Genomic DNA, 12,840 nt, shown 5'->3' with positions numbered 1-12,840 from the left:
ATATATATATATATAAACATTTCTTTAAAATCTTTAAATTGTTTTTCTTTTTCGCTCTTATAATATAAATAAATTAAAACCTTGGCATTGAGTGCAAACTGATATTATGATAAATTGCCACAACGTAATAGTAACTCAGAAAATAATTTGACTACGGTATCAGTTTAAGTGCCATTGTAGAAAACACGCGCGTTCAATTTATCTCATAGGCAGCGATTAACTAAGGAATTTAATAACGCGCGCGAATGTTGTGGCGGGTCGCGCATGTTCAGATCGGCACGTGGAGAAGCGACGCGTAAAAACGCACCTCCTACACTTTGAATAAATGATGTAATATATTACACCGCGCTTACGCTGATTATATAGAACAAAGGAATTTCGGTTAATAGTCCGGAAACATCGAACTTTTAACAACTCAAGAAAGTAAAAGATTACATCCCTTGTGAGATCGCACGGCAATATTTTCGATGACGTTTCTCTTAAAAAATTACCTGTCTTTCTAACATACGTACGTGCGCATGACCGTATGAAAAGGTCAAACGAGGTTCCTGACATTTTACATTCGTCCTACTGAAATTGGGTTGGCGCCATGAATCCTCTGGGACCGAAATAGGTCTTTCGAGCATTACGGGAATTCACGACTAATTGGATGTTAATGTAACTCTTCAGGCGATTAAAGTGGTTGCTGCTATTATACGTTTAGAATAATATAGAGATATTGCTTATCCCGAACTAAATCTAAACATTTACGAACGAAATTCGTACGAACTTTAAGCTGACATCCATAACGTTACATATAATTTATATTTTATTGATTATTAATATATTATTATAACTTATATATATATTGTATTATTGAATTATATTATAAAATGTTTATATAAATTATTAAAATATTCCTTTATTAAATAATAAAATAACATAATAAGAACACCATAAAATTTTCATTCTTGAATAATTTTGAAGAGATATTAAATATAAGATATTACTTAAACAATTATTGTTTTCTTTATTACGCTTAATTAAGCAATATTTAAAAAAAGTCATCATAAAAATATATATAATATGTTACACACATATACGCAACATGAAGTAAATTTTTCGAAAAAAAAAACCGTTTTAACTAAATCTCAATATCATATCACGGTGCTGATTAGCTGATAATTATTATCTACATACCACTATAATAGTTGTAGATCATATACTGAAACATTTGTCAAGATGATAATTCAAGCGTGTAGTGTATAATTTAATGGACGTTAATATTATGAATTCTGTATTATAAAGATCATTATTTCAAAGCCTACTGTTACCGCCAATTTAAAAATAAATTGTATGTATAGCAAGATAATTTCAACTCGCGCTTAAATCTTTTGAACAGAGATTACTTTTTAATTAGCTTGCCAGCCGAATAAAATGCTTCCTCTAATTTTCCGAACTGTCGAATCAGAAATAATTAACTTGAATCCGACAAATTCGATTGTCATGATAATCTGTAATAATTAAAATTTGTGGCGTATGCGTATTGATAAAATGGCTGAAAGCATTTTTGTAAAATTTCTTCATCTTTACTTTAACCAATTGGGCGTGGCATATAGATCGATACGATAAAAAGAGTCGCTCAATATCTAGACTAATAAACGGTTTTGAGTATTACACGAGAAAAAGAATCTTTGCATAGTATTCCACGAAATAACTGTGCCATCGTTTTCAAGAATTACAGTCGATGTGATTTAAATAGCAGCAATCGAGCATTCAAAGCAAAATGAAAAATTGACGAATTTTTTATATTTCATATATTTTACACGAAAAAATTTTCATTTTTTTTTGTAAATATCTTTTTTGTAAATCTTATATTTCAAACAAAATTAATATTTTTTTATATCATTTTATTACAAAATTATTAAATATATCAAAAAATTAATCCATTTTTAATAAATATGACAAGAATCTTTCGAAATATTTTTTTCTGTATAAGATAAGTATAAATACTATTATAAAAAAGACAAGATTAATATGTGAGCCGTATCAGTTTCTTCAACGCATAATTTTTGACATCAAAACAAATGATATATCTATCTTTTGTAAATCCTTTCATCCACAAAATTAAAAACACCGAGTAATTAGTCAAGAGACTCAATTACTTACGTCAGAAATTAACAAAAAAAATACTATATGTTTTATTTTGTTCCTGTTATCTTTTTCTACAACAACGGACTTATAAATAATATTGTGTATTGCGATCTGTTATAAAGAACAATAAGAATATTCTGGGCAATAATTTGAATAGACAATATCTGTATGTTATAAGTCATAGAATAATAGTTACTTGTTTACAATTATGTTTTATTGACGAATATCCCATAAATACGTTTATAATATGTTCAAAGAACAATGCAATTCATATTTTGTAAAATTCGAATCGTTATCGTATAATCTATTGATTTATATGTTTATTAAAATTATTATTACAGTTTAATAGAAAACCTTTATCTTTTTTTTTTATCACAACATTAATAATTAACTGTCATATTTTGCGCAGCACGATGCCGTCCGATAGCATGGATGACATCGAGCTAAAAAACATTCAGTTGCAATTTCCGGCACTGCGATATCTCTCCAGAGATGACAGCTCTGTACGGGAAGAAAGGGTGGAGACCGACAAGGGAAGTTTGCTGGTAGCGGTGCAAGGAAATCGAGCGAAACCAGCTATTCTTACTTATCATGATCTAGGCCTTAACTGTAAGTAATTTATATCTAAAACGTTTTAAATGTAAAACTATACAATGTTTCAATCTAATTATTTACTCGTGTTATGAAAATTAATTATTTCTACTCTTATAAAAGATATAAAACATATTCTATAGTATGATTTCTAATACAAATTATTTTTATAGACATCTCGAGCTTCCAGGCATTCTTTAATTATATCGATATGCGTGTTCTACTCGAAAACTTTTGCGTATACCATGTAAACGCACCCGGACAAGAGGAAGGCTCACCAACACTACCCGAAGAGTGAGTCGATATTATAAATAGTGAATAAAAGAAAAATAGTTATTAATTAATTTTTTAAATAAAGTATTGATATTTTTGATTGTATTAAGATTTGTTAAAGTATTAGTTCTCTTTATCATACTAAAGTTTGTGAAAGAATAAATTAATTACTAATTAATAAGTTAAATAAATAGATATTTCTGAGCTTCAATCATTTACACACACACACACACGCGCGCGCGCGCGCGTGTGTATATATATATATATATATACATACATACTCGTATATATATATATACTCGTGTATATATATACACATACATATACATACATATTTTATTTCTCAATACATCAAGGCAATTTGCATAAATCAGACCTAATTAATTTTCATCATAATTTCTGTTTAATATATCTCAATGATAGCTTGGGTCTTTTTTCTGTGACTGAACTAGCGAACACTTTTGGAATTTAAAGTGAGATAGATATGTTTGTCGAATGCGAGAGACAGAGTTCAAGTGCAGTCTAGTTCAAGAACAAAAAACAGAACACTTTACTTTGTTTATAAATCTACAAAATTTTGCGATTCAATAAAAGCCGTATTCTTCGGCATATAAATGCTTATATATTACTTTATTGTAATATTGCAACTTATACATTTGTAGGGATTCAAACTTATCGATTGTTACATAATTCTTCTCTTTCTCTGTCTAATCTATCATCTTAGATTAAAGATCTCTCTCTCTCTCTCTCTCTCTCTCTCTCTCTCTCTCTCTCTCTCTCTCTTAATTAAATATCAAGTTAAAGAATAATTTAAACTGCAATGCAGATTTGCATGCGAAAGTTCTATCAATTGGTTTTGTTCGCGTGCCAAATCCACTAAAGACTGTATAAACTTTGATAAATACTAATATATCGGTTATCAATTCTCTTACTGTTTATAGTCACATAATATTCATTTGTTTCATAAAACCATGATAACTAATTGATAATATGTTTCAGTTTTACTTATCCGTCCATGGAAGAGCTGGCCGAACAGTTGCTCTTCGTTCTTGGCTACTTTGGCATAAAATCTGTAATTGGTTTCGGAGTTGGGGCTGGTGCGAATATATTGGCAAGATTTGCACTCGCTCATCCGGAGAAAGTAAATGCACTGTGCCTGATAAACTGCGTATCCACGCAGGCAGGATGGATCGAGTGGGGTTATCAAAAGTTGAATGTACGCCACCTGAGATCGCAGGGTATGACCCAGGGTGTTCTTGACTATTTGATGTGGCATCATTTTGGCAGGGTAAGTACACAATGTTCTAAATATAAATTTGTAAATGAGATATATGACTTAGCGTGTATTAGATAATAGTTTTGTCTAAAATATAAAAATATGATTTGAAAAGATATCATACTGTTGTTATAACGAAGAGAAAGTTAACAAAGAAAGTAGTAATTTTTTAATAAATTAATTATAACTTGTTCGAGAAAATTTAATGTATTATTATTAAAAATATTCACATTCATAACTACGATTTCTGCAATATATTCATATAGATACGTAATCATGAATAAAAATATAGATATGATTTTGTATTGAAATTTACATTATAATTTAATGTATTACACATATACATTCATATACATATATCATTATAAAATATTTTTTTCATTACATTAACTCTTCAGCGTCACACTATATGTTTTGTAACAAGGACAACATATAATATTAATAAAAGAGATATAGTATATAAAGTAAGCTTTAATCTATATAATTATTAGAAACACATCAGTTTATTCAGAATAAAAAGTAATTAAATTATTTAATTATCCTGGTAATGCAAACACCTTCTATCTGTATCTCTAACATCTTTTATGGGAGGTAATCGTATTCTGAACAAGATTAAGTATGCTCTATGAAGCTAATAAACTGCAGGCTTACATGAGGCGCAAAATAATGTCAACCGAGTTAGCGCTCATGCGCGAACGCAAGATGAATTATCGACGACGAAGTTTAAGCTTTCAAAGGTTCGTTAGAACTTCTCCATGGAAACTAGGGATTACACTGACAGTTTGCTTTATTATACAACGTAAAGATTATTGCGTTCGACAAAGATGACCTCTAACCTTTGAAGAAACAAGTATAAAAGTAACAGCAAATATCGATTTAAAAAAATAGTGTTCATAACTAATGTACGTAGTAAAAAGATGTTTCCATGCTTAAATATTTCATAAAAGTTTTTCATAATTTTTAACAAAAAAGATAATTGAATTATAATATAGAATAAAATTTACTCATGACATTAATATTAATATACACAGAAATAAAATGCACTTTATTTTAAGTATATCATGTTATGTAAATTATTCTTTTTACGATATACATACCATACTTTCAACATATCACTTCTTTATTTTTGTTGAGGAGCGATATAATATAAAAAGATTAAAAAATTACATGTAACATGATACGTGAGGTTAAAAGTTGATTGAAAATTAATAAAATAATATACAAATCGACACATATGTACATACACATTGTATTAGTATTTGAGTCATTATGAGATTTTTAACATTGTTATTTGAAAAAACTAAAAAATATAATTTTCAATGAAAGCTAAATGAATGTCATCGCTATTTCCCAGTTTTATATAGTTTCGTTGTTTCTCTTTCCATTTAATAAGTAATAGGATTTACGGATGGTTTTGATTGTCAACGCGTTACGAAGAAATCAGATCGTAAATACACGATGAGTTTGCCGAGCTTCGAAATTGTTTGATCTCGACAGATATAACCAAGATAGAAGCATAGATTATTTTTGATAAAGTCGCATGCAACTTGCATATATTTTTCTTATTAGCGTAACAAACTTTATATTTTGAGTATTGTAAATAAATTTATGACATAATGTAATTTATATTTTATAGAAGCAATATTTAAAATTTATATTGCTTGATGTAAATCATGTAAATAATCATTCATACAACAATAAGAAGTAATAATATTAATAATTATTACAATACAGTTGTATATAAAGAAATCCTTCTTTTCAAGAAATAAACTGGTATTTTTGTTGAGAATTTTATTATTATGATTAGAAGGAATAATTATTGGTAATAAATACTATCAACTACTGCTTTTAGAAAAAGACATTTTACATTGGAATTAAAAAAACCATTTTCTATTAAATTTACTGGTTATATAATTTTATAAATAACAAGATAAATTCAAAGATATCAAATATTTTAAAATTAATCTGTAATATGTAGTGATGTAACATATACAATATATTAAAATTAAATTAATATAATTTTATGCAGGGAACCGAAGAACGGAATCACGATCTGGTTCAAGTATACAAGAACTATTTTGAGCGTCGTGTAAATCCAACGAATCTCGCATTATTTATCGACAGTTATGTTCGTCGCACGGATTTGAACATAACAAGGGAATTGGACCCAACGCGTAAGAAGGAGGGATTGACGCTTAGTGTGCCGGTGATGAACATCACGGGTGCTTTAAGTCCTCATGTTGACGATACCGTAACGTTAAATGGACGTTTGGATCCGACAAACAGTTCTTGGATGAAAGTAAGTTTTTTGATTACGTAGTTTTATAAAGCGTAATATTAAAATAATCAATATCTTACAATATCTTATATCTTATAAAGTATTATTAGAAATCAGAAGAGAGAGAGAGAGAGAGAGAGAGAGAGAGAGAGAGAGAGAGAGAGAGAGAGAAGAAAATTATGTAGGTAAGCGATCGTCAATATAAATTTAAACTAATTTTCGCGAATAATTATTGTATTGAAAAAGTTATTAAAAGCGTATTCTTTTCTTTTAATTTTAAATATTATAATAATAGAATCTGGAAATTTTCCGTATTTTCACGAAGTCGTTCATCGCTTCTTATGAAAAAAGGAATCATAAACGTAACAAAGAATTCAACAGAAGCGTTTAAATATTTGTTAATTTTAATTCTCTGGACTTCAACTTACTCTGTAAACTCGTACCATAAGCGATTGAAAAATTATTTCACCATCTATTTGACTTGCTTTTAATTTTATGCAATCATTGCTTTTAATTTTATGTAATTTCTTTTTTATTGTCATCTTGATATTATTGTATCACCTTTCAGACTAGCGATTATTGCGTAATTAATTAATTTTTTGTAATTTTATATTTTTTGTCATCTTGTTGTATCTGATGATGGTCAAATCTTGATCGAAACGTCTACATTTTTATATAAAAATTTTAAATATATGACTGGCGTTTAAACATCTATCGTTGTGGCTGTATGCTCACTATTATTTATATTTTATATTTATTATTTGCACCTTCAAACATTTTTAATAAATAATTATTTTTCTTCAAAAATAAAAGGCGAAATTATAAATATATATTTTAAATATATTTTCTAAGAAATTAAATTACATTAAATTGTGTTTATATATAGTTGCTTATACAATAAGTGCTTAATATAATGTATAGTACAATGATATCAACCGTCCAATAAAATAAACGTCTCTCTCTTTCTTATTAAATACAGATATAATATATTGTGGAAATTGGATAATATATTGTGGACATATTATGACTATATATCTCAAATTTTAATAATAAGCGAGACTTTCTATGTCAAACTTTATTTCAAAATGTATTTTAAAAAGTAATCAATTATATTGGCTCTTCTAGATATCGGATTGCGGTATGGTATTGGAAGAACAACCGGGTAAAGTAAGCGAGGCATTCCGATTATTTCTTCAAGGCGAAGGATACGGTAAGTGAGCGTTTCGTGAACCACGTTTCAGAAATTAATCACCATATTACGCAATCAACAATTTTCATTAATCTTTACTGATAATAAATAAACGCGCACGCGTCTTCGAATTTCATAAGAGAGTATCTCGTGATTGCTTGCAAGCAGAAGTGTACGATGTCAGTAATTACTGCCAATCATCTAAAATAATTATGTCAGAATGACGATGCTTTGCTAGAAATAAACGTAGAAAATCTATTTTTTTGTAATTAATAACATGTATCTAATAAAGAGCAAAAGAAAAAATTGCGGTCAATCTGTTCGTCAGGTGATTGTAAATAATTATGCACGAGAAAAATAATAAACTTCAAAGGCTTTGCAAGTAATCACATCATTTTTCGCACGACTAGGTGTCGAAATAAAAGAGCGAGAAATTTTGATTGCGGTCGTTTATAGCATTAAATTTACTTTACCGACTGCTACACCCTATTACGATTAAAGTTTGGCCTATTGCAAAAAATACTTTACATATATAAATATACTTCGAATGAATGTGATACTTAGCCGACTATACTTCTTTTAATGATAGATATTATACGAGTAGATTATGTCATATTAATTGCTCATATATATATATATATATATAATAATTTTTTTATTTTATTATCATATTTAAATCATAAAATCATGCTTACAGATTACTCAAGTCGAAAATATTAGAAAAAAATTCATTGCAATATCTAATAGTATGTTTATTCTAAGTAAATATATATTAAATCGAGACACACTGTGTAAAATAATTATTGTTATAAGTTAAGGTTTTAGAATTTTGAAGTATCAAATTTTTTTTGTTCAATAATATTTTGCGCACATATGTCATAGAGTGTATTTTTCTGCTAAAAATCTATTGTGCTTACATATATATTTATAAAAACATTAGAAACATATATTTACATAATTTAATAATTAAATAATATTCCTTTTAATTAAACCTGATTTATTATTTTATTTATGTTTAGCTTTCTAATCACAAAAACTAATCACAAAACACTATGCTTTCTCACAAATCGATACAAAATAGAATATGTATTTTAAGACTTGATTATATAATTTCACATAATGACTTCTGTCTCAAGAATTTTGCTCTTCAGTTTGATCCTCTTTACTAATTTCTAATTACGGAATTATAATAATTTAGATAACGAACAACTGCGAATGACAGTCAAATTACTGAGAATAAAGAATCTGTTATTTCTATCATCGTCGTTAACTGTTGTTGCAATTGTCGTTATTATACAAATATTTCCATGTTGTACGAGTGGCGCAAAATACTTAAACGTAATTGAATTCGGGTGTAACAGGGTTAATAATGTGTGTTTTCAATTATCACAACAATGCTAATTAAATGTACTACGACAAACTTGACAAATAAACTGCTTTACCTCTGTGTTAATTAATAGTGAAAGCTACCTGATTACACCGAGGTTCAAATACGTGTTCGAACATGTACCTCTATGATCGTTAAAAAGCCACGGCTCGACTGATAAATAAAAAGTGACTTTAAAAAAAGATTGCATTGAATTCGTCTATTTTTGAATTTTGCCATCATACTAATATTTTGAGCTATATTAGAGACAAAGAAAAAGAGACAAAATAAGAAAAAAAGTATTATACATGTTCATCGACTTGCGCCTTTATTTCCCACGCGTCTCGGATCGATCGAGTGGTACGTATATATTACAACAATTTCAGCTGAACAGTAGCATAATTAGTTCCGGCTTATTTGCTGTTTCCTTTTTTCCGATAATGCCAAATGCTACGATCTGCGTTGAAGACGATATGCTTGTAATATAAGATATAATATTATAGAATTGAAATTAATAAGCATTCTATTTGTGTCTATTGTCTAAAAACGACTTAAATTTAAACTCAAACTCAATAGTTATTCTTATTTTAAAATAATGTATATTAATTTACGAGAGATTAGAAAAATCGAATGATTTAATTTCTCGCCTAATAATTGATTATAAGAAAAAAGTATATTAATTTATGATTTAGATGAATTATTTACGCGTTAGTAAAGTTATTCACTTCATTCGATATCGATTTATGAACCTGAGTTAAAAGACAATAGACATATTAAGATGATTTCTTTTTTAAGTGACACAGTCGACAAGTTTCGTTTTATCTTTGTTATTCATTGAATTATAAGAAAGATACAATAACGTTTGTGTTGACTATGTCTTCTAAAAGGAAAGCAGCCTAAATTAACCTTTTCTGTATTATAACAACCACAGTATTGCAGCAATACTTTAAGCAAATCAATTGTTGCACTATTATTTTGCTATATTCCACTTGTAATTATTAAAAACAATTGGCCTATCAATGTTTCGCACGAAAAATGCTTTAAGATAGCAGTTGCGAATTCAGTGCGCCATAGCAATATTCCGTTCATGATTTTTAAGGAGTGTTCGTTTTTTATACGTTTTAGTGGTGAGATCCCCGCGGAAGCCCGTGAAGCCGACAACACCCGAAGGTAATTGTAATTAGGAATTGAAGGCCGCAAGGAGAGTCGAGCGCGCAGTTGGTCAATTAGGCCACGTCTATATGTTATGTAAGTCGGAATTCAAACTTTTTTCGGAGGTATGAAAGGTACTAACAAAGAATTATATGTCCTGAACCCTATAAAGATTCTCGAAATAGATTAACTTTAATTAATTATCCTAATAATTGTCCTAATACCGTATAATCTTGTCTGCTGATGATAACAAGAAATGATGAAATTTCTAATCGAACTCGTATTAAACTTTTCCACATATATCAGTGTAGATATATCGTTATTTTATTTCTATATATACTTATTTTACATTTGTAACATTCCTTCTATACTTATTTTGTTTCACAAACATTCATAAATTTTATAATGATAAAAGTGGTGGTGCAACTATATACTACATATAAAGAATTTCAGAGGAACAAATGTTATGACAGACAATGAGTATTATCACATGCCCGGTGAAATATTTTATGATAAATTGGTTTTACCGATTGAGTTCTTCTGTTCCATAGTTCTGTGTAATCAATAGCAAGATATATTATCTTGCGATATTAACAGAAACCGACCTGTTGCGCTACACTCTGATACAGGTGATCCAAATTGAAATATTCATTTTACATAAATAAAAGAAAAATTTACTCATTTTGCAACAACACAGGTCTAGTTTTCACCTAGGGTTTAAACCGGATCTGAATGTAAGAACCAATCAACTACAGTCAAGCATTCCCCTGTCGTTCGACTGTAACAGAGGAATACTCGACTGTAGTTGGTTGGTTTTTATAATACATTCTGATCCGGTTTAAACCCTCAATGAAAACTAGATCACACACTCATGTCTGGATACCTATCGTGGAATGGAGTTCCCGATTGGAATTATTCCGTTTTCCCCTAAAAAAAAAAAAAAACAATAGAAATGTAGGGAATAGTTGAATACCTAATTCCGATCGAAATCCATTCCTTATTCCATAATATATACCCTAAACATTTTTTTTGTAAAATTGTTTTTTGGAAAAAAAAGAATACAACTAAAAGACAGAACAAAATCTCGCACTTGAGCAATATAGAATAGTAAACAATCTTTGTCAATCAATCCACAACGTCTCGCTATGCGCACACAACATTCCACCAACAATACACCTTTAAGTTTCTTTTTACTTTGCATGTGCGCTTTCTTTTATTTATATCCTTCGTTCAATCATTTTCTACGTTTGCGAAACAAAATTCGAATGAATAAATATTGTAATAATATGCGCGTTACAGCCTCTTCGGGCGAGGTAAAATTAATGGAACGAAATCGAAGGTACTATCTTCCGGTATTTTCGTTTACAGTGGCCCCGCTGTCGCCGTTAAAAATGGCCGATTACAGACTGGCTTCGTTGGAAGGACTGAATCACGTTTGCAGCAAGAAGATCGACTGGCCTACCGCGACCATACACATCACGGAGAATCCGATATCAGAGGCAGTCGTCTGTTAAGTGTTAACCGCCGAATTTTACCACCACTCTCAATTTTCGTTACGTAATCAAACGAGCATAATCGAACGATGAAGCGATTCAATAATTTAGAAAGGTTTCGTCGGGCAACGATCCTTCGCGGCACTAATTGTTGATTTCTTTCCGAAGCTTTTTCATCGGCACGACATTTACTTTAATCGCGATTTACGCTGAATCGACCACACGCGTTCATAATAAATGTTTAATTCTAAATGACTATAAAGTTAAGAGCTTTAAAGATAGAATTTACTACTAACAGATATCAGATCTTTTATCAATATTCTATTTGCTCGACATGCAATGTTGTTAGGAACAGTATTAAGGATAAATGAAAGAATAATATGTTACTGCTGCGTTATTGGATATACATATATAAAGAATAAATTTTAATTTTCGCTTTTTAAACGGTTCAATGAATGGTGCAAAGCGTCTTTTAAGAATCGTTCATTCTTTACCGCAAAAATAAATTTCTTTAATTTTTTAAATTTCTTTTCGTACTAAAATATGTTTATGATTATTATTTAACATTTATTTTAATGAAAAGGTTGTATTTCTTAATTTCACAAATATCTTGTAAATATTTTAAGATTGTCACTTAACTTTTGAATATCCAACAATTTGATATACAACTTTATATATACGTAAGTATATGTTAATATGTCAACAGTCATAATCATGACTTCACAAATAAGTGACACACAATAATAATACGTTTTACTAAAAATGAAAGAGTGATTTTCTTCGACATCGTGTAATATACAAAGAGAATATATGAGATCATGAGAGCTAATTCGGGAAAAACGCTACATTGCTGTATAAGCAATTGATAATATTGAAAAATTACAATAAATCACGCGTAAGACTTTAAAAATGTATAATAGCCAAAATGGCACAGAAGGATGTCTTTGTTACGATGTTTTCATCATGCGTAAGAGTTTAAAACCGTATGGTAAGTACATCGTAGTGAAAGAAATCTTCTTTTCTAAAAACTAAAAGTAAATCATTTTGTAAAGAACTAATAAAAATCTTTAACAAATTGCAAACATTTTT

General features: G+C 29.1%; 1 protein-coding gene across 8 annotated transcripts in view; it reads left to right on the top strand.

The window, feature by feature from the left end:
* LOC108747814 (protein NDRG3) overlaps positions 1-12,195 on the top strand; it is a 33,267-nt gene extending 21,072 nt beyond the window's left edge. For 6 of the 8 annotated variants that reach the window (XM_018485629.1, XM_018485628.1, XM_018485627.1 and 3 more), the window contains 7 exons: positions 2,543-2,742; positions 2,898-3,018; positions 3,997-4,285; positions 6,303-6,572; positions 7,677-7,761; positions 10,232-10,276; positions 11,627-12,195. In XM_018485629.1, coding sequence (XP_018341131.1) covers positions 2,547-2,742; positions 2,898-3,018; positions 3,997-4,285; positions 6,303-6,572; positions 7,677-7,761; positions 10,232-10,276; positions 11,627-11,772 — 1,152 coding nt within the window. In that variant the 5' untranslated portion in view covers positions 2,543-2,546 and the 3' untranslated portion in view covers positions 11,773-12,195. Of the gene's footprint in view, positions 1-2,542; positions 2,743-2,897; positions 3,019-3,996; positions 4,286-6,302; positions 6,573-7,676; positions 7,762-10,231; positions 10,355-11,626 lie in introns of all 8 variants that reach the window. The other 2 variants (XR_001939268.1, XM_018485626.1) reach the window with 2 other exon arrangements.
* The last annotated feature ends 645 nt before the right edge of the window (positions 12,196-12,840 follow it).

This window comes from Trachymyrmex septentrionalis, unplaced genomic scaffold, assembly GCF_001594115.1.
Source record: "Trachymyrmex septentrionalis isolate Tsep2-gDNA-1 unplaced genomic scaffold, Tsep1.0 scaffold20, whole genome shotgun sequence".
In the NCBI taxonomy this organism is placed as follows: Eukaryota; Metazoa; Arthropoda; class Insecta; order Hymenoptera; family Formicidae; genus Trachymyrmex; species Trachymyrmex septentrionalis.
Note: the sequence above shows the minus strand (reverse complement) of the source record. Positions and strands in the feature narration are given on the sequence as shown.